Consider the following 21,041-nt stretch of genomic DNA (forward strand, 5'->3'; position numbering starts at 1 on the left):
ATCGCTGCGCTCCTTACGTCTTGTACATTCGATCAGATAAGGAGCAAGGATGAGTAATCATATTTATCAGTCTTATATAAGGCCTGGGATCGGACGAGGGCGACATCCTAACTGATACCACATGGAGACCATCTGTTCTCTGCTGTCTATCCACATGTTCTCTTTTTGATTCTCTGGTCTGTTTGTCATCAGTCAGGCCTGGGCTGATATCACAAGCTCGTTATTAAAAACTGTACGTGTCCGTGTACGTATCCTGAACTCAGCTCTGGTCTCTCGTCTCCAGCCAACCTGCTGTGCTTCGACTCTCGGCTCTAATCTAATCCTCTCCTCTAACACAATTACCTAATGCTTAATCCCCCTCCGACGGAGGCCGAGGGGTTTCCTCCACAATTGGCGCCTTTCTTCCCTTAGTTCAGAGGCTGAGGTGAATGTTATTCGACACTGTGGTTCTGTTACAGTATGGAGGGTCGCTGGGGCTGATGTGGAAGAGGGGGTGGGTTGGAGACAGTCATTTGTTGATCCCTCTAGCTCATTGTAGCCAGCATCAGTGTAACGTCCGTACGTATTGTATCATATAGCTGTGGGGATCAGCTGGCTTTGAAATGGTGGTTTGCTAACAGATCAAGTTACTGCTGTGTTAGGCTTCTGATGACGCAGTGTTGCCCCAGTTAACGCTGATTTGTCTTCCTTTTATTGTTTAACATGATGAAAGGTGTGAAATGACTGCCAAATCAGCGACAAAAGCTGCAAAAATCTGACTTTGGTGGGTAATTAAGTAATGGTTGGCTTCATGATGGCTGATCATTTTTAAAAATTTTTTTTGGTTACACATAATCTGAAGTTTAAGTGTCGCTGCTCATGCTTGATTTATATATTATGTTTTTATTAAACTGTGGCCAGACCGAACCGCTCTGACTGAACCAAGGCCACTATTTGCTGCAGACACCTCCCGTAATATGGGCTGGGTAATCGTTCATTCTGATGTTGATACTGTGCCTTTGTTTGGCTACTGATTAGGGCTGCAACCAACAACCGTAATTATTATTGATTAATCTACTGATCATTTGCTTCAATGAATCATTTGGCTGAGAAAACTGGCTGTTGAAATATCTAAAGTCCAAGCTTGATGGCTTCATATAGCTTGTTTTGTCCAAATATCACCCATAACTCAAAAATGATCAGGTGGCTGTCATGTGGGACAAAGGAAAGCATCAAATTATTTAAGTTGAGATGCTGAAACCATGAACAACTTTGCACTTCTGATTGGAAAATTACCCAGAAAATTATCGACCACTGAAATAATTGCAATTGATCAACTAATCAATTAAAACTGTTTTCAGCACGAGTAGTTCGTATTACAAAGAAGCCAAATGTTAAATGTTGTCTAAACACAAGCTGCTGTGGAGGAGCTTCGCCTAAATGAATTTGTTTAATATTGTGAACATTTTGATTTAGCAGATGTAGATGTCATAGCTTTACTCAATAAATCTTTTCAGCATCTATTTAGTGTTCAGGCTACATTTTGATTCAAATTGAGAAACAGACTGATCAAAGAATTCATTTTTATTTTATTTATTTATTCATTTTTTTAAGGTTGTTATGGTTCAAATATCAACACATTAGGCCCTGTACCATGTTCTGAGAGGTGTCAAAGTGCTAGATTTTGTCTGCAGTCCGGTGTGACAGAGAAGCAGTGTCTAATAGTGTGTAACTCCGCTGTTTGCATATCACATGTTCAAGCTTTCTTTTTATATGGTTTGTTTGAAATTTCCATAACTGTGCAGTCCCACTGTCATTGTGTTTTCATAGGAGCCAAGTAAACGACACCGACACAGATGTAAAAAGCTGCAGCTAAATAATATACGACTGTGCATTCAAGCTAAAAATAGCCATAATGAAGAGTGGAGTTCTGAGAGCTTTCCAAAACGCTGTAGTCCAGCAGCAAACCAGCAGGATTAGAGGCCAAGCCAACATAACACACTGCGAAACAAAGACTGCTGCTCATTGAGACTGTCTCAAGAGGCCTTAAACAGTATGTCCTTCAAACTGTCGCCTCATTCGGTTAATAATCAGTTTGTATTGGTAGCAGAGGACATCAGAGAAAGAGGCCAGCAGTGCAGAGCAGTTCAGGACCGTTGGACAACCGCGTCTGAACAACAGAGCTGCTATTGTCTCTGTGGCTTAACAGCGACTTACATCTGATTGGGTTTGGAAGTCTTCAGCTCTCTTTATGAAGGTCATCAATACTCAGTACAGTTATGAACTGACAGTGAAAACGGAGACACAGAGCTACTGTAACTGATCTATAACAGCTTTCTTTGTTTCTATCATGGCCTCATTGTCCTCAGTGCTAACAGTGACTCAGCCAAGCTTACAAGCAGTCCCAGATGAATGATATAATAACACAGTAAACTCTAGTTAACCCACATGGAAGAAATAATCTCATTGGCAATCAAAAACAAACAGAATATCTCATTACAAAACCAAGAGATTATACAATGCTGGTTTAGGTTTTCCTTGTTGTCATGTCACATGCAGGTGTTTTTATCCGTGTGACCCAGATCTTCAGTGAGAAAATGTAAGTTCAGCGAGCCTTCTGCTGTTGAAACTGAATACAAAACACAGGATTTGAGGCACACGGAGAAGGAGATGTCATGTGTGGACACGTTGGGCTGCGGTGTGAATGAGTGGAGGTCAGCTGTGGGGTCCTCTAATTTAAGATTTCAAGCACTGAGCAGGCGGAAGTTTGGAGGTTTGAGAAACAGGAGCCGAACCATCCGAGTCGGTACAGAGGGGCTTTTGTTTCCACGGTTCATTTTGAAGAGAGTCGAGTAGCCGAGTGCTGGATCTCAGCAGCAGACAGAACGACAGAAACAGACAGCGGCTGGAATGTGAAGGCCCGACGCCTGGAAAAATACTTAAATCGTCTGATTCTGCACCCGCTGTCTGCCTGGTGTACTCTAATTACCTGCTCTTACATAAAGCAACTTTGAAAAGCATATTAACTGAAGTGTATTTATAGAGACGCTTTTAATCAAAGATAGGAGAGTTTTTCTCCTACCATGTAACTGGAATGAATCAGAGGGGTTCTGATCATCCTGAACAGCAACAAGCTGCATGAAGATGCCTTTCTGAGTTTCCCATCTGGACACAGTTAAAATATGGGACAAAATCAGATTCTGAGATATGCAGCCTGCAGGAACCTCAAATCTGAATCTGTCAGAGTCCATAAATCTTACACTTTAAAAAGAATAGTTCAGCGTTTTTCGATGAGATGAGAAGATTGATATCGGCCTCATCTCTGTGCGTAAACTGTTCAGCTGGAGCCAAGAGGGGATTAGCCTATCCCAGCATCAAGACTTACAGCAGGGAGATCTCGCCGTATCCCGTTAGTTCAATCCATACAGAAATTTACATTATTTTATTTTAGGGGAAGTTATGTTATTTCACAGTTTATCCACCCACCCAGTACTTTGTTCAGTGTCTCCCACTGGTTGCCAGTACCTGTGAGCACATGTTTTGGTTTTGGTCTCTCTACAAGCATGATGGTGTCCAACCTGGCAACCTCACTGTGACAACTATAGAGAGGATGGATTTTTGGATAGACTTAATTTGAAACTCTCAGTCTGCCTGATGTGACATCCTCTGTAGTTCTTACTCAGTACTGACATGTACAGGTTTGGGCGAATACATCAGCTGTCGTCGACTGAGTCCATCTGCGGTTGTTTTTCTTTTGGGGGCGCGATTTTTGTCATTTTATTTTGCCAATTTAATGGTCTGCCTCCAAAGAAAGAGTGAGAGCTGCTGCTCAGTGACAGACCCAGCACAGGCAGAGAAAGGCAGCGGGGAAAAAGTGCCTGCAGAGCCAGAATATTTTCACATCTATCTCTGGGAATTAAGGGTTTATTTTGACCAAACCAAAGTTGGTGACGGGACAGTGGAAAGACTAACAAAGACAGTTTTGGTGAGTTTTGCTTTGTTTCAGTTAAGTTTGAATGAACGTGTTTTATGATGAGTTAATAAGACAATAAAACTAGTCTTAGTTCAGTGAAAGAGAGAAACTTGAATTCAGATGGCATACAGTTTAGTAAGGAAAATAGTTGTAAGAATATTTCCTTTGTTGACAGTTTGTGAGCTTATTAACTCTTCACACTAAAAAAGCTAAGACATGTAGCGAACCTGCTGCTTTTAGTGGCCATTGGAACATTTTAATACATCCCCCAACCCTAGTACAGTATTTGATATGTAGAAGACAAGAAGTTTGGTCTTTGGTCAAGGTTCTAGAGGGATTTGATTTGATTCAACAGGATTATCTGGTCCCTCCATGTGGGATATGGATGTCTTTACTACATCGTCTGTGGGCACAGCTGCTTTTGTGTTTAAAAAAAAAAACTTTTCTGGAGCTTTCGACCATATTTAACAGTCATCATCAGCAGTTTGAGTTTGCTCTGTGGAAATGCAGATGTTGACTTTCCATGATTCCAAACATCTGCGCAGATATGGTCAAGAGCTGCTGAACAAGCGACTGAATTGACCTTGAGTTGATATTGTTTTGTCAGTGTCTTATTTTGTCTGGCAGTCAGGCAAGAAAAGTATTTGATTTACAATGAAATAAAATGATGGAAAACCTGTAAATACTCATAATCCAGAAGCTGCAACTTCAAGAAAAAACCAGTTGTGTCCATGAGCGGGGTCATCTGAAGCCCAACAGCGATGCATGACAGTTAAGGCAAGAAAAGGTGAAAATAAAAGAAAGTGGGACAAGGTCGCTGCCAGAATCCCCACCAGACTCCACTGAAAGATAAGAGGTTTATTCTCCTGATGAAACTCTGTGCATGCGTGTTGGTGATTGATAATGGCTGACAAAGCCAGTTTAGCTGCTGGCATGTATTGCTAATACCTGTCACAACAGCTCTGTCACCCAGTTTTAGGCAACACACGGACAGGAGTGCACTTAGCTCCGAGTTAAATTGAATTTTTGGTTTACTTTTTCTGCGTGCGTCGATGATAGTGAAAAAAGACAGAAAACATAAACTGAGTGGGCGAGTCAGTTAAGCAAAAAGTACGAACAACTAGAAGGCTCTTGAAAGAAAACAAACCTCAGCCATTCCCGTCACTTTGAATTAACATTGATTTCTTGACGCTGCAAACAAGCCCGGAGGATTTGCAGTACATCAGTTAAAGCTACATAAAAGTAATTATCTGATGGCAGGAAATGTGAATTGAGGTCTTCCTTAAAATCGAATCAGCTGTTCTTTGGCCCACGGCTCATCTGTCAACTTAATTTCACAGAAAAATTTGTTCATGTTCATATTCAGTTGATTTGCTGGAAGAGACAAAAAGGCAAAAAGTAGAGCCTTTGCAAGAGAACGTGTCCAGAGCTGACAGAAAGTACTGCTTTCCCTGCATCTGGGCAGAAGAAAAGAGAGTTTTCGTTCAGTGGGATCAAAACTCGGTGTTTTCAGCTCCATCGAAGTGTCGTTTGTTTCATCACTGGTGATCGCGATGCCGCTCATCAATGTACCATAGAACATTTCTCTCATGTGGCCGCTGGTTAATTGACATCTTGTCCTTTATTGTTGTCATCTTTTAACTGTTGTCCTCAGTTTACATTTCACCTACTTTCTCTGGAGTAGACTTGAACTAGATTTTAGCCCTGCTAGAGGTGTGGCTCTAGGGATGGCAGTGTCGGTCGGTCCAGACTGACATATCTTAACTGTTGGATGGATTGCTATGAAATTATGTACAGACATTTATGATCCTCAGAGGATGAATCCTACAGACTTTGATGTTTCCTGACTTTTCCTCTAGCGCCACCACGTAGTTTTGATTAGAATGTCTTTAAGCTATTGGGTGGATTTCTATGAAATATGGTATAGATATAATATGGTAATTTGCAAATGCTTACGTGCTAAACTGAGATGGTAGATGTGGTAAACATTATACATGCTAAACATCAGCATGTTAACATCGTCAGTGTGAGCATGTTAGCATTTATCTCAAAGCACAGCTGTGCTCAAACAGCGTCACAACTTACACTTAATTACACTTAAAACAAGCCATAATATACAGAATGCACATCCATCTCTTTGTTGTATAGCTTGCTCAATCAGTTAGTTTGAAGAAGGAAGAAGGAGGATAACATTTAGCCTTTTAACTGACTAAAACGAGGAATACAGTGAACAAATGAGTTTTTGCTTGCTGATGCCAAGCTGGCTCAGTATTTAGACCCCTGAAGAGTTTTCTGAACGTTTGGTTACACCCACTCTCCTGCTCTGTCTCTTGCCCCACATCCAAATGATTTCACCGGCTCTCAGCAGCCATTGTTAGCAAGGGGAAGTCGCTGGCTTGTGCTACAGGGTTGTAATGGATGCATGCTATTGTTGGCTTTGTTTAGGTGTTGACTGTTTTGGAGTCAGGTTTTCTATTTCCACTGGGAGTTTCCCTGATGATCCACTTCTAGAGCTAAGTTCTTAGGGGCTTTCTAAGGGTCATATGCCGTGTTTCCCCTAGGTTTAAGGGGTCGGATGGGCTGTGGGGTGCATTCATTATTTCAAAGCCGTCTGTCTCCTCTTTGGCTTAGGACGGGTTGTTTTGAGTGCGTTTTCATTAAAGAAAGTGAATTTCAGAAGGATGGGGTCGACCTCTGCCCATCTTTGGCTTTGGACAGATTACGTTAATAAATGGCTCTTGATGGTAACGTTATCTTCTCTTCGCTTGTCTTTCATCTCCTATGAGCCACTCTGTGTGTGTATTTTGTTTCCCACCTGTACTCCTCTATTACCCACCTCTACTGTCCCTCTGACTGCTGCTGACCCTGACATTCAACCCTAACCATCTCCACATGCCTAAACTTACCCGACCAAACCAACAAATGCAGCAAACACTAGCCACTAGCTTTGTGCAGCAGTTCGCCCTCCTCCTGCTAGACCACAGGTGACAGCAAAACACAGCAAGACTGCGAGCTGAAATGAAACGAGTGCACCTCTAAGGCAGTAGTAAGGGCACCTAAGGGAAACACTGATATGGGACCATTTCTATTGAGGCAGATGTGTTTTCTGTTGACGGGCGTCAGTTTGGCAGACCCCTCTGAACACGCTTCCAGAGCGCTGTTTGGCCTTGAGGGGATTTGGCTCAGGATGAGGGTTTACTTTTGTCCCTGTGTGTTTGTTTTAATCTGTCCCGGTGCCAGGTGGCTGTGCAGACTGTACACCATCAGATATCAAGATGGGAGCTTTTTGTTATGCACGATAAACAATTTTGGATTTCTAGATGAAGACTCATGATTGTGTTTCTGAACTTAGGAGCAGGTCAGCCAACAGTTTAGCCTGCTATTAAGAGTGAGGGTGAGGCTGGAAGTTTGTGAGGTGTCAACATCTGTATGTCACTCCCCTAAACATTTAATTTCTATAAAGTATCTTTCCCATCTACTGCAACCTGGGTCTTATTTTTGAAGTTGTAGCTATCATTCCTATCTGTGGTACAGACAAAAACACTGAAGCCATTCATTCAACAGTAGAACAAATCATCAGGCTCATGTGACTTGATTTTCCCTTTTCCCTCTTTGTGGAAACTTATTTCCTCTTCTCTGCGTCATCACTCTTTGCTGACACTTTTATTTGCCTCACATTCCTCCAGCCCACATGCACATTCATGGTCATCCATAGTGAGGATGGTGTAGGTGAAATGTAGATCTGATAAGTGTCGGAGCGAGTGTGGGGGAGGCCGACTCTGGATGCCAGACATTTCTGTGGACCCTGCTGGAGTTTTCCCATTTTCTGATTTTTTTCAAACGCGAGGAGCCGAGAACGCTTAACAGAACTATGATATCGGAGTTGAACAAGATAACTTTTGCTTTGCATATAACACACGTTGGATGTTTGGACTATGAAAATGCAGTTTTAGGTAGTTAATTACTTAGTTTTCAGTATTGTATTTGCTCTGATGTTAAAAGCACCACCCGTCTGGATAAAACAAGCATTTATATTTTGACTGTAAATACTTTCTGGCACAGTTCACTCTGTTGTTCTCTGCAGGAACATGTGGCGACTAGATTTAGACCAATCTCTGCTACCGTGCAGCCAGTAACTAAAAAAAATTGTCAATTAAAACAAGGGTTAAAAAGGTTTCTATAAATATAAGTCATCAGCGCTTTTAAAAAAAAAAAAAAAAGTTTTTAGTGTCCAGTGTTCAAAATGCAATGTTCTAGGTCACCCAGTGTTCCCTGCTAGAAAAGCTGAACATCGATGTTACAGCTTGAAGACTGTTCCTAAACATGAATGACACAGTGAGCAGAACTAATACCAAAAAGGGGGTAAACAAAGGTCAGCACAAAAGAAGAAAGAAAAGAAACATGGGAAAGCGAGATGAAAGTCTCTCACAGTAACATCTCGTCAGATGTCAGGCCTCTTAAAAAAGGATCATGCGTTGGCAGTGGGTGGTGAAACAGGTTAGTGCCTATCTTTAGTAGCCGCTTCCAGCCTGGAACCAGGATGGTGCTGGTTGACTTGATCACTGAGTCAGGCTGAAGGAATGTGAGAGGCCTACTTTTGAAAAAAGAAGTGAGTGGGATAACTTCCTGTGCACATTTCAGAGGAAATCCCTCTCATTTACACTTTTTCTTTTTTGTTTGTCTGAAGATTTAGCTGCGCTGGGATCCAGTTCAAGACGCTGTGGCTTGTTCAGCATCGTGGTCCGACGCTTGTTGTCTGCTGAAAGACTGCAACCCTGATTGAATTGCAAAGATCTGTCCACATTTTAGCACCTGTGTTATTTGAGTGCCCAGAGAGGTTTCATCTTATTCACTTTATAAATGCAATGCAAATCAAGGGGAGGTCCTGACAAAAAGGGTCCCCCATCACCGGCTGCAAGTGTAAATTGCGTTCTTCAAATTGAACACCAACCTACCAACTAAAGCTAAAGCCCTTTTTTAATTGAAGTGGTCTCTTGTCAGATGTGAGACCCCTCACTCACTCCTGCTTCCAGACTTTCTGCTGATGGTTAACAGGTGAACTTTAGGTCTTCATGTCTTAACATGCTTCTGCACGTTTGGACTTTTCTCATTTTGAATATTTTGTTGTTACAGCATTCAAAAGCCTCAGCAAGTTCCAGTTCCATTCGTTCTGTTCAAACTTTTCAGCCCTTGAAGTGACCCTGAACCCTTCTATTTAAAGTATTGATCGCTCAGTGTTTTGTTCAAGTTGTAGGCCGAGTTTGGTTATCATGGCAACGCTCGTCCTCGCTGGAACAGGAATGAATAGGAGTATTATGGTGGGAACTGACTCGGCGGATGGAGCGAGGCGCTGCCCTTGAGCGCAGCGTTTTTCAGAGTTTGGAGTGATAGCAGCGTGGCCTCTGTGGTTTGGCTGATAAGCACCTCTCCTGCTGTCAAGGCCTCAGCTGCAGCTGTGCCTCAGTCATTATACTGTACAGGATTTACAACAGTCCAGGGGTTTGTCCTTTCTCCTCCCATTTATCTGTCACACACACCCTCCCTCTATAACATACTCTGTAAGGATCTCTGCTGGGGTTACTGGAGTGCAGGTCCTGTGTTAACTTGTTTCTTCACTGTTCTGATCATAGTGGAAAAGTTTGCTTTTACTGTTTAGCTTTTGGTAATACAGAGGTCCCACGACTCACCAGTGTCTAATTTATAGGATGAATGTTTGATGATCCAGTTACAGTCAGTTTCTTTGCCATTTATTCCACTTGACCCCAATTGTCCTTTGTGTGTGTAAGAACACAGTGTTGCTTTTTGAGAATGTGGAACAGCGTCAGACTTCTTCTGTTTGTTTTCCTTTGTTGTCTTTTGAGGTCTTTCTTTGTAGGTCATTGAGCTGATGATCTTACTCTCTTGTCTAGTGACGCTGATCTTTTTGCTTGACTCAGTTGTGTTATGTGTTGCCACCTGAGTTTGAATGGCTGCTACTACCAAGTATTTTCATCATCATTTTATTTGCCAGTAGGATTCTAGATTAGTCAAATTGATAATTTGGTCTGTCAATTGACCTCAGTGCATCCTGAAATTCACATTATTTTCCAAAAACATCTTGTTTTACATGATGTAATTCACTGAACTCCACAGACCTGGCTTTAAATCTAGTTCATTGTTTAAATCCCTCTGGCTTATATTTCCCAACTAAGTGATGGATTACATATAAAGAAAACCCGAAACAACGTCAGCTACCACCCTGCGTGAGGCAAGTTAGTCAAACAGGTTTAAATTCATATTTTTTAACTTTGTTCATCATGTCCAAAACATGGAAGTAAAATATAATAACAGGAGAAGTAGTGGTTGAGATACTGTATCGCTCATAACACTGGTTTTACAAGTTCGCAGCCATCCTCATTTGAGCTTGTCTCCATGGTAACAAAAACACAACAGAGGGACTTAGCGATGACTGAGATGTAACCAAATACATCCTGACCAAAAAGGCAGGCAGTCAAGCAGGGACTCGCACTGAGAGCTGTGATGACTAATGCTCCCAGGATGCACTACAAGGGGCCGTAACGGATGACTGTGGCACACCAGATTACATGCCTTTCCTCCATCGAGGCTTCGGCTTCAATGATTCACGCCACTGTAGCTCTGCTATTTAGGTTAGATGTGTTCAACAGCCACAGCGCTCTGACTGTCAGGGTTTATCTTTCAACACCGATGTGAGCCACTGATTGGAAGCCCCTGCTGTGATACACTGCTCTCTGCGTTGCATTAAGTTGTGCTACTGAGTTGTATGAAATTGGAATGAGATTTTGTAATTCTGTAAGTAATAGCAGGTTGTTTTAGTCCTTAAGAGTAGTGACTATTAGGCTTTCATCTTTTCCTATTATATTTTCGAGTATTAACATTGACCAGAAGCTCTCTGTTTTGGAAATATAAGCAATACTTGCCAGTTGGAATATTTTTTAGTGATTATGCCTTATCTTAATACTACACAAAATGTATTTCCCCAGTGCAAATTCCAATGAAAAGAAGAGCAATTTAGTTTCAAAAACTTCAGTAAAGTCAGTTTTATTTAGTCACAAATTTGTCTCTGAAACAAATTAAGAATTTGATAATTAACAAATTCCAGCTTTTTGGTATCTTTTCATGCCTTTGTGGTAATACTAGTGCAGAAAACACAGTACTGTGGTGCAGACCATGTGCTTTATAATCAACGTGACAGTCAACAGTCAAGATGTCCTCCCAGCTGATAATGTTACTGGTTTCAGTCTGGTGTTCACAAGCCGCTGATGTTGTACTGATACCAGTAGTATGTGTATAGCAGTGTATCATAAATACACAAATATATATCCACATATTTACATGTGAAGCACTAAAAACCGATGTTCAGCACAGTGAAAAGTGTTCCACGGTTATGCATTATATCAGACAAAACTTTTCACTTGTGCTAAATAAACAGAAACTTACATGCACATTTTGTTCATTTTACGTTTCTTAGAAAGCGTCTTATATATTGTGTTAATACTGTGTGTCTGTATATGCTAATGTTCATTTCGTTGACATACTTGCATAGTATGTTGTATGCAGCAATACATAGTCTTTACAGGGTGTACTGTATTTGTGGTATTATTGTGTGTCACGTAGTCTCATGTGGGATGAACTATTTCGTCGGCATAGAGTTTTGTAAATGATTTAGAAAGCTCCCTCTAATCTGTGGTAAAATGTTCTAGACTCAAGGTGCACTTACCAGGTTTTTGCCTAGCTTGACATCCCAAGCTGTGGGATACGGTCGACAGTTCCAGGGTTAAAAAAAGCAAACAAGTGAACCCTGACTTTCATAACAGATATGTGATCCTGAGGTTAAGAATGGATCTAACTAACTAAACATGATCTGATCACATTATTACGACACCACCATTCTTCTGAACAGCTTTGAATGTTGATAATGTGTTCAGAGCTGCTGCTAATAATATAAAATTGTTCAAACCCTGCAGAACATGTGTTAACTCAGTACGTCTGGTTAGTGAAATATGTCCAACACAATATCCTAAAGCCCAAGGTCTCGTCCATGAACCAAGACATGTTCAGTTCACTTTCACGCAAAGAAAAGCAGCTGTAAAAGCCGAACTAGCAAGTGCAGACATTTTTGCTTTTTTGCATCTTGCGTCACTCCGCTTTTGTTGCTCAACAGTTGGCTTTAAAGTGGAGTTTAGTTTTATAATTCACTGATTAGTTGCTGTTGGTAATGTTAAGAGAGCCGATGTGGGTCACATGCACGTTGTTGTTCACAGCTACGATGATGTATGAAACTCTCTCTGTCAACATCGCTGTCCTCTTCTGTGGTTTGTTGCATTTTTGTTTTTCGGATTCAAGAGAAAACAGCAGCAAAATGCAGCGATGGTGACATGCGACAGCCTACAGAGCTCTCATTCATGCCTGTTGGTATATACAGGCTGCAGCTTGTATTGTAGTGCCAGTTATCCAGTAAGCTCTGTTTAGTAACAAGCTATTGTTTGTTTGTGCACGGCCACGCACATGATTCGCAGAGTATGACTCACAGAGAGACAGGCCAAAAAAGAAGAGAGCCAGGTCACACAGATGGTCATAATTAAAGGGTTTCATCCCAGAATGAGATGTCGGACATTTTTAACCCGCCGTTCCGCATGGTAACCGTGGCATCTTTTCTCTGCCTTCAGCTCCCTCTAATCTGCTCCAAGCAAATATTTGAAGAGCTTGTTCCAACGTGAAAGGCCAAACATGTCTTGTGGCACAAAATTTAAGGATTTAGTGGCTGGTTGTATTAAAGAAAAGCCAATAATGAAGGTTATTGATTGGAGCCAGATGTCTTATTTACAGTCTTCTCTGTCTCGCAGAGCTCGACGCAGGAGATCGGCGAGGAGGCCGAGGACGATGCCATCTTCACCATCACGCTGAGGAAGGTGCAGCTTCATCAGTCTGCCAGTAAGGGGCAGCGATGGCTGGGCGTGGAGACGGACTCGGCCCTGAGCCTCTACGAGACCTGCAAGGTGCGGACCATCAAGGCCGGCACGCTGGAGAGGCTGGTGGAGTACATGGTGTCTGCGTTCAGGGGCAAAGACTCCACCTACGTAACCATCTTCCTTTGCACCTACCGCTCCTTCGCCACCACCAAGCAGGTGCTGGATCTCCTGCTCAACAGGTACAGTGACGCCAGACGACACACCTGTCTGTACACCAGTGGTTCTCAGCTGTAGACAGTATAAATAGTCTGAAAAGTGAAGCCAGTGCGGAAGTGCTTTAAACCTGCGTCCTTTCTAATGGTCAGCAGGGGATGACTCCACTGGCTGCAAAACGAAGTCTGATTCAACTTATGAGAAAGTGACCCTGCTTCTCACTTGATTTATTACCTCAGAGAACATTTTCCTCATGAGTTTAGGATCTCAATTGCTACTTTCAAATCTTCTTCATTACAGCATGATGTTCGTTTTGTTCATTATGGGCCAATATAGGGAAAAATAGATGACAAAGCAGGGTGTGCTTTAGGGTGTGGCTACCTTGTGATTGGCAAGTCCTCACCACAGCGTGTCTTCTGGTTCTCAGTCAGAGCCAATCAGGATAGAGTGTTTCATCCCCAGCTCCACCCTCTTGTCCAAATATGGTGTATTCTGGCTCCAAAAAACCAAGATGTTAATAGCCTTTCAATTCAGTTGTTCCGATAAGTAAACATGGACGGGTAGCTTGTGCCAATTTAGTAATATGAACATAAAGTGCTTGATAAAATGTAAAAAAAAACTTACTGAATATGTGGTTTGTTAAGCACTGTTTCCTTAAACGTTCATCCCTGTTTCTGTAAATTTGCAACATATTAAGAGAAGGTAAGTTTTAAATGGCTTTTATTTTATTGCTGAGTGGCAGATCTGTTCATAAAGTGAACTTTTGCAGACAAAGCTGATTAGTTGTTGATGGCTGATGTCACCTGTAATTAACCATTCAGAGCAAACAAGCTTGTTAACTCACACGCGCTTCTTTCTCACATTGGTCATTTTGTTCCTGATTTCAGGTCAGACTTTGTGTCATTTTCTACAAAATGATCACAATTTATAGCTACCTGTTTATTACATAATTAACGTTTATTTTTTCTGTAGTTTACACATTTTTTTATTATAGCCTACATGTTTTATTGAGCATCCGGTTAATAAAGGTAAAAAACAAGCTGTTGACCAACTCTACTAGGAAGATTTTAGGTATAGGCCTAAAAGAGATATACACCTGCTGCTGAGGAAGATATCCAGCTATAATAACAATAGTAATAATAAGATTATTATTACTATTATTATTAAATCGGCATTGTTATTATTATTTATTTATTCGTTGTCATTTCTAAATATTGAGTTGGCAGTGTAATGGTTACATTAGGCTAAAGTTAGAAAAAAAAGTTTTCTGCCATGCATGCAACAAAAGTATGAATATAAACCTTTCCCAAATGAGATAGTTGACATTTACAGAAAGTAGTGCTGTTTCTTACAGGATGAGTGCGAGCAAAAAATCAAGAAGAGTCCAGTAGCCGTGTTTTTACATGCTGTGCACTCAGGGTCAATGTTTGATGTTCAGTGCGTGCCACAGCTCATGAGTTGTTTGTTGTTTGTTGTTTATTTATCAGAATTTAAATGCTGCCCCTTTCATTATCTTGGTTGAAGAGGACTAAACTGAGTGTTTCTTTTTTAGGTATGCCAAACTCCAAAATGTCCCTGTAGCCACAGCACACAGAGTCTCCCAGGACGACTGCACGGAGCTGAGAAAGTGAGTCTGCTGCGACCTTCAGTGTCAAGCTGCCAACATTAATCACTGAGTACATTCACAGCACCGAGCCTCGTCCCACTCCTCCCCGCTTTAAAGGGATATCAGCACAGTTGGAAATTGTAGTGGGTTATTTTTCTTTGCTACACATCTGTCTGATGGGGGCGGGGGGATTTTTCTGCCAGAGTTTGATAAACTGCAGTTCATGAACTGATGAAAATCACTGATACATCAATCACAGAAAAAAAATACAAAAAAACACTTAAGCTTTTACTGCCCTTTGTAGCTTCGGTTTTACTAAAATGAATCATTAGCATTGTTAGCATTGCTTGTTGAAACCTTAGGGAAGAGGTCAGTAAACCTTCAGGTCAGTGTGCGCCAAACACCTCAGTGAAACCTGTGAATACTGGGAGCAGCTGTCGTGTCATCCATGCTACCACAACTAGGTAGATGCTGTCATTTTAGCAGTATTAGCATAACTCAGTCAAACCAAGGGTTACAGGTAACTGTTGTCTTATTAATGTTGTTCACAGATGTCTTTAACAATGACACAAGTAGTTTAAGGCTCATCATTTTGGTTTTCCTGAAGCATTTTTCAGTTAATTTCTTACATTTGTATGGAAATGTGATGAATTCTGGTGTATTTTGAACTTTGGACGGAGTCAGGCTCGCTGTTTCCCCTTTAAACAATGCTGACTCACCAGGTCCTGACTCCAGCTTCATACTTGCAGCACAGACATCACACTGATATCGATTCTGATCTCATTCTGTGAAAGAATGCAAATAATTGGATTTCCTAAAATCTTGCCAAACGGTTAATTTTCCTCAATCAGAGAATGTATTTAGCATTTATATTTAGGGGTGGCATGGTGCTCCAGTTTCCTCCCAAAGACGAACGACTTTAAACTGTCCATAGGTGTGTATGCGAGTGTGAATGGTTGCCCCTCTCTTTGTGTAAACCTTGTGATTGGCTGGCGACCTGTCCAGCGTGTACCCCACCTCTTGGCCAATGCCAGCTGGGATTGTCTCCCTCAGGATAAACCGGAATAACTAATGGATGGACTTATATTTTTAGCAACAAAATGTGTATTTAAAGAAAGCTTATATCAAGCTGTCCAGCAGATTGCACTTAACATTGTCTCTCATATGCAAAATTGATATTTATTTTGAACTTAATGTCATCACATCTTTTATTTTCTGTGTGTTGCAGCACTGTTTCGTCTATCCTGGGCGCGTGGTTGGACCAGTACTCTGAGGACTTCTGGAGCCCTCCGAACTACGACTGTCTGCACCAGCTGCTGTCCTACCTTCACCGCCACTTCCCCGGCTCGGACCTGGAGCGCCGCGCCCGCAACCTGCTTGCCCACTTCCACCGCCGACAGCAGTGTGAGCCTGATCCTGATGGTATGAAGGCAGGACAGGAGAGGGACAACAGGGCAGGGACTCCAGAATAAGGGGGTCCGAGTAGAAACGCAAATTGTGGTCAAGTAGAGAAATGCTGGATTTGCCTTTCATGTTGAGAATTTGATTATGAATGAGTCTTCAGACTCTCTTATTGGACAAATGCAAGACAATTTGTCCTCATGTACAACGACATGTTACATGTAGCTGCAGACACAGTATCATGTAATACTGAACAGTTTGGTCGTACAAGTGATAAGGACTAGTTGACAGTCACTATCAGCACGGGAGATAAGAGACACTTGACAAATGTGTGAGTTTGAGCACTGAGTGAAATTTTCAAATCCTGTGGAGAAAAAAAAACAAGCAGCAAGGTCAAAGAAAGGATGAGAAGTGCAGGAGCTGTGTGTAGGTTGAGCTCAGGTTGTGGCAGTGTTGTAAAAAATATGTTGTTTTTTTTATCATCTCTTCAGGGGAACACATTGGCTGTCCCTTTGCCACGCAGGAAGAGAGTGGCTTTGAGGACGAGCTACCTGCTTTTAGTTTCCTGTCGTTTGACCCCATCATGGTGGCAGAGCAGTTCACACTCATGGACGCGGTGAGCATGTCTCCCTTCTCTTTATCGACAGATGCAGGGTTTCAGCCCCTGTTCGGTTTCAGTTGATTAGTTATGAAATGCCAGAAAATAGTGAAAAATTGCACATCAGAGAAGCTCAGGTCTTAAAACAGTTCTCAGGTGTCCTTCAACAGAAGGCTACTTCCATTAATCTCAAATCACACATACATCACCGCTCATCATTCTCCAAAGCTGACAATACATTTTCAAAATTAATTTGGATTTAGGGTATTTCACCGAATGAAAATCTTGAGATTGCCAATCCATCACAGTGATGTTTTTTTTTTTTTTTTTTTTCTTTTTTGGCAGTTGCTGTTCTCGGGGCGGTTTCAGCTGGCACTGTTTATTAAAAGCTCTCTTTTGATGTGTTTAAAGAAGCTTTAATGTTCAACAATGCCCATGCCCAGTGATATTAATATATTTTTAACGCAGAAAAGAATCAAATTCATGTTTCTTGAGTCTGCCACAAAGGAGAGATTTCAAAGAGGTAGTCCATTGATTTAGTATTGCATATCCATAAAGTTGTTGGATTCACAGGGGGAAAAGAATTGGTAAAAAACCTGGATTCTCCATTTCCCGAAATGTAAACAAAAACATCTTTTTGTGAGTCTCTCTTTGACTATTTTAATGCCCACATTTTAAAATACCCTCCAGAGCCACAGACAGCATTATTCATCTTAAATTTATTATTTCATCCCAAACAACTGTTGCCACACATTGAGTACATTGAATACTACCCACAGCTTGATGCTGCATAATTATAAAGTCTGACTTGTAGAATTTTCCTTAACATAATGTATTTAAACACTCAGACTATTCATACTGTTCATATTTCAAATGTCTTTGTTTGTTTCTCTGTCCAGGATCTGTTTAAGAAGGTGGTGCCCTACCATTGCCTGGGTGGGATTTGGTCTCAGCGGGATAAGAAGGGGAAGGAGCACCTGGCTCCAACCATTAGAGCCACTGTGGCCCAGTTCAACTCTGTCACCAATTGTGTCATCACCACCTGCCTGAGCAACCCAACGCTGAAGCCCAACCAGAGAGCCAGGCTGCTAGAGAGGTGGATCGACGTGGCTCGGGTGAGCAAACACCGTCAGGTTTACTTATTTGAACTTAGTCATAATTTAAAGGGATATTTTACATTTTGAGCATCTCCTAACAGCTGTCAGCTTGTCAGACAGGAAGTAACAGTAGGAAAATACGGCTGCTAAAACATTTCAAGCACAGTTTGTATCTGTTTCTGACTGGATAATTGTTCCCGTTGTGATCAGGAGTGTCGGATCCTGAAGAATTTCTCCTCGTTACGAGCCATCCTCTCCGCCCTGCAGTGCAACGCCATCCACCGCCTCAAGAGGACCTGGGAGGAAGTGTCACGGTAGGTTTCCAGCCTCGGCTTTGCAGCGGTGGGCTCCAAACACGTTGTTGCATATATGCATATATGAAATTTATGAGATTATTTATTATTGAAGATAAAGGAGCTGTTGGGGGTCTGTGTTTGTTTGTTTTTCATGTGCTGACCTCTGCGTCTGTTCACAGGGAGAGTTTCCGAACCTTCCGCGAGCTGTCTGAGATCTTCTCAGACGACAACAACTACTCCCTCAGCCGAGAGCTGCTGGTGAAGGTGGGTCACAGCTTTAAGCACACATGTTGTAGCTTGTTAAAACTTCAGACGGTCATTTTTCCTTGCGGCGGTAGTACCACCAGCAAAATAATAATTACTAATCACATTGTTTGAGTTTGTCAGTATCGCCCAGTCCCATCTGGTTTTTCCAGAAAATGTACTGTACAGTGACACAATATACAGTATATTACCATTATTTTATAAAATGACATATACCATGATAATAGGAAATTAGAAAACACATCTGAAAAAGAAATAACAGCACAGTGACAGACAGAAATAAAAAGTAAGCAGTGTTCTCCGTAATCAGCCCTTATTAATCGGACAAATCAATCCATCAGTCTGCGTGAGTTATATAATGTTAGCGTGGCAGCTGAGCAGAAGGCAGCAGGATGTATGGCTCGGTGACCCGTCCCGTCTGTGGACTTTCTCACGTCTATCTCACACCAGCTGCAGAGTAGCATGCACAGAAACATCCTGCAGGACAGAACACCTTGTGCCATGTTCGTGGATCACAGTATCTATATATCACTCATGATATGCTGGGTGGGCTCCGACCAGCTGACAGATTGCTGTCATCATTAACCTGATTCATGGAGTTTAATGCAGAGTGGTCGACACCTTTGGAGTGTTTTGCAGCTCGCACTGGTGCACTGGGTTCAAGGACAGCAGGCGCTAAAACACAGAAACGTGACTGAACAGGAAATGAGCTGGCAGATCTCCACGTTCCATATGCTGCTGCTGACATAATGAAGGAAATTTCAAAACAAAAAATGGCCAAATATTATAATGATAAGAATTTTTTGTTATGCATGCGTGAACACACACACACAATTGCCACAATTAACAAAATTCTTCCTCCTTCTCAGAATTATAATTCGGTTTCACATTGTCCAAGGATATCATTGTCTCAGATGAAATAAATCATAGAAAAGGGACTCTCCTTGTAGATAGTCTGCAGTATTAACAGTAGTTATTCCTCTCTGGTTATTTTATTTATATATATATATATATATATATAGTATTTGGGGCAGCAGTCAAAACAGTGTGTCCAGTACAGTGTGTATATTCATGGTGATAAACATGAAACATGTCATCCAATGCAACAGCTTGGCTCCTTGATGTGTTTCTGAATAGTTTGTGTCGTGTTACTTAACAGTTGAGCTCCGTGGCACAGAGGAATAAGAATTAGCAGGCTTTGGATAAACACACGGTACTTGTTAACGGTTAATCATTTCTGGTTTTGCTCTTTTAATGGGATTTGTTAAAAAATACATCATAGATACAGACTAATCCTTCATAAGAAACCCTAATGAGGTATAAATCGCTATTTTCAAATTGATCAAACTGTATGTAAGGCGTTTTGTTTGTGGACTCTACTTAATTTGTAACACCAGAAACAAGTTGGCGTTTCTTCCTATTCACACAAATACCTCTTCAGTGTGTCATAATAAAGACTGTATACGGTGAATGTGTTACAACTATTTATAAACATGAGTACTTTGCTGATGTAACAGTGCGCCAACACCCCGGGCTTCCTCTGAGGGAGTCCCCACTGACGTCAAGTGAAGGAGGAAACCTTTGGCAGGTGTAGATAACAGCTCTGATCTGATGTCGGTGAAAAAGATCACCTCGGGGCGTCGCCTCTCTCTCGCTCTATCAGCTCAGACCAGGCTGCGTTCACTCGACTCGGTCAGCTCGAGTTACGTGTGCTACAGAAAGCCTCAGAGCATTACATCACACTGAGGAATGTGACAGGGAACGCCAGGAGGTGGATTCTCTCCCACTTTTTCTCTGAGGTTACTCAGTTTTTTTACCTCTGAAATTCAACAACAAGGCAACATGTTTTAAGAAACAGTCAGCATGAAAGTATGTTCAATCATGTTCATGCTTTGTAATCGCATGAATGACTTTTTCCATACCAGAAAACTAAACTAACCTTTCGGCATATCTACTTTCATGCAGTTTTAGGGTTAAATATATTCACTTTTAATACTTCAGGACGATGAAAGTGTGCCATAATTCCTTCTTGAAGCTTTTGGAAGAATTTTAGGCTGAGTTCAACAAAATATCCATGAAGGGAGGTTCCTGCTTGTTAACCCTCGGGGCTTAAACATCCAGGCCAGCTGCATGCATTGGCTGCTCATGTAAAACAGCACAAACAATAATTCGATTTTGTTGGTTTTCACACAAAAGTTGTCCTTTAAGTTATAGATCCATGGCGATGTATTTTCAGAATTAAAGGGGCAGGATCTCTTTTTATGTAAAAGTCAGATGTTTTAATTTTGGTTTACACAACCTACCTGATGCAGTTACTGTGTGCAGGAGTTTTTTTCACGTGTCACATGTTGATATATGACATATTGCATGTTCTTATTTACATGTGTTGGATTGCTTCTATGTAAGCTCTGAAGGTGAAATTTGGGAAAGTGTTACACAGGGTTTGAAGAATTCCAGTTTATTTCTTTGTGTATATAACATGGGCATCCGGTTTGTTATTGTTCTGCAGGAAGGCACCTCCAAGTTTGCTACTTTGGAAATCAACCCCAAACGAGCTCAAAGGAGACACCAGCAGCAGAGAGACCTGGTGAGTCCACAAACTGAACAAAGACAGACAAACAAGACATTTTTTTATTTGTCTATGAAAGTCTTGTCTCATCTCAGTGCTTCTGCTTCTCGTTGTT

General features: G+C 41.5%; 1 protein-coding gene across 4 annotated transcripts in view; it reads left to right on the forward strand.

Annotated features, from left to right (window-relative positions):
* LOC121606575 (ral guanine nucleotide dissociation stimulator-like) overlaps nucleotides 1-21,041 on the forward strand; it is a 56,689-nt gene that overhangs the window by 27,890 nt on the left and 7,758 nt on the right. For 3 of the 4 annotated variants that reach the window (XM_041936971.1, XM_041936968.1, XM_041936967.1), the window contains exons 2-9: nucleotides 12,817-13,121; nucleotides 14,648-14,722; nucleotides 15,930-16,123; nucleotides 16,594-16,718; nucleotides 17,600-17,815; nucleotides 18,008-18,111; nucleotides 18,273-18,357; nucleotides 20,867-20,944. In XM_041936971.1, the coding sequence (XP_041792905.1) occupies nucleotides 12,817-13,121; nucleotides 14,648-14,722; nucleotides 15,930-16,123; nucleotides 16,594-16,718; nucleotides 17,600-17,815; nucleotides 18,008-18,111; nucleotides 18,273-18,357; nucleotides 20,867-20,944 (1,182 nt within the window). The remainder of the gene's footprint in view (nucleotides 1-12,816; nucleotides 13,122-14,647; nucleotides 14,723-15,929; nucleotides 16,124-16,593; nucleotides 16,719-17,599; nucleotides 17,816-18,007; nucleotides 18,112-18,272; nucleotides 18,358-20,866; nucleotides 20,945-21,041) is intronic. The other variant, XM_041936970.1, reaches the window with a different exon arrangement.

The sequence above is a fragment of the Chelmon rostratus genome, chromosome 5 (genome assembly GCF_017976325.1).
Source record: "Chelmon rostratus isolate fCheRos1 chromosome 5, fCheRos1.pri, whole genome shotgun sequence".
Lineage (NCBI taxonomy): Eukaryota > Metazoa > Chordata > Actinopteri > Chaetodontiformes > Chaetodontidae > Chelmon > Chelmon rostratus.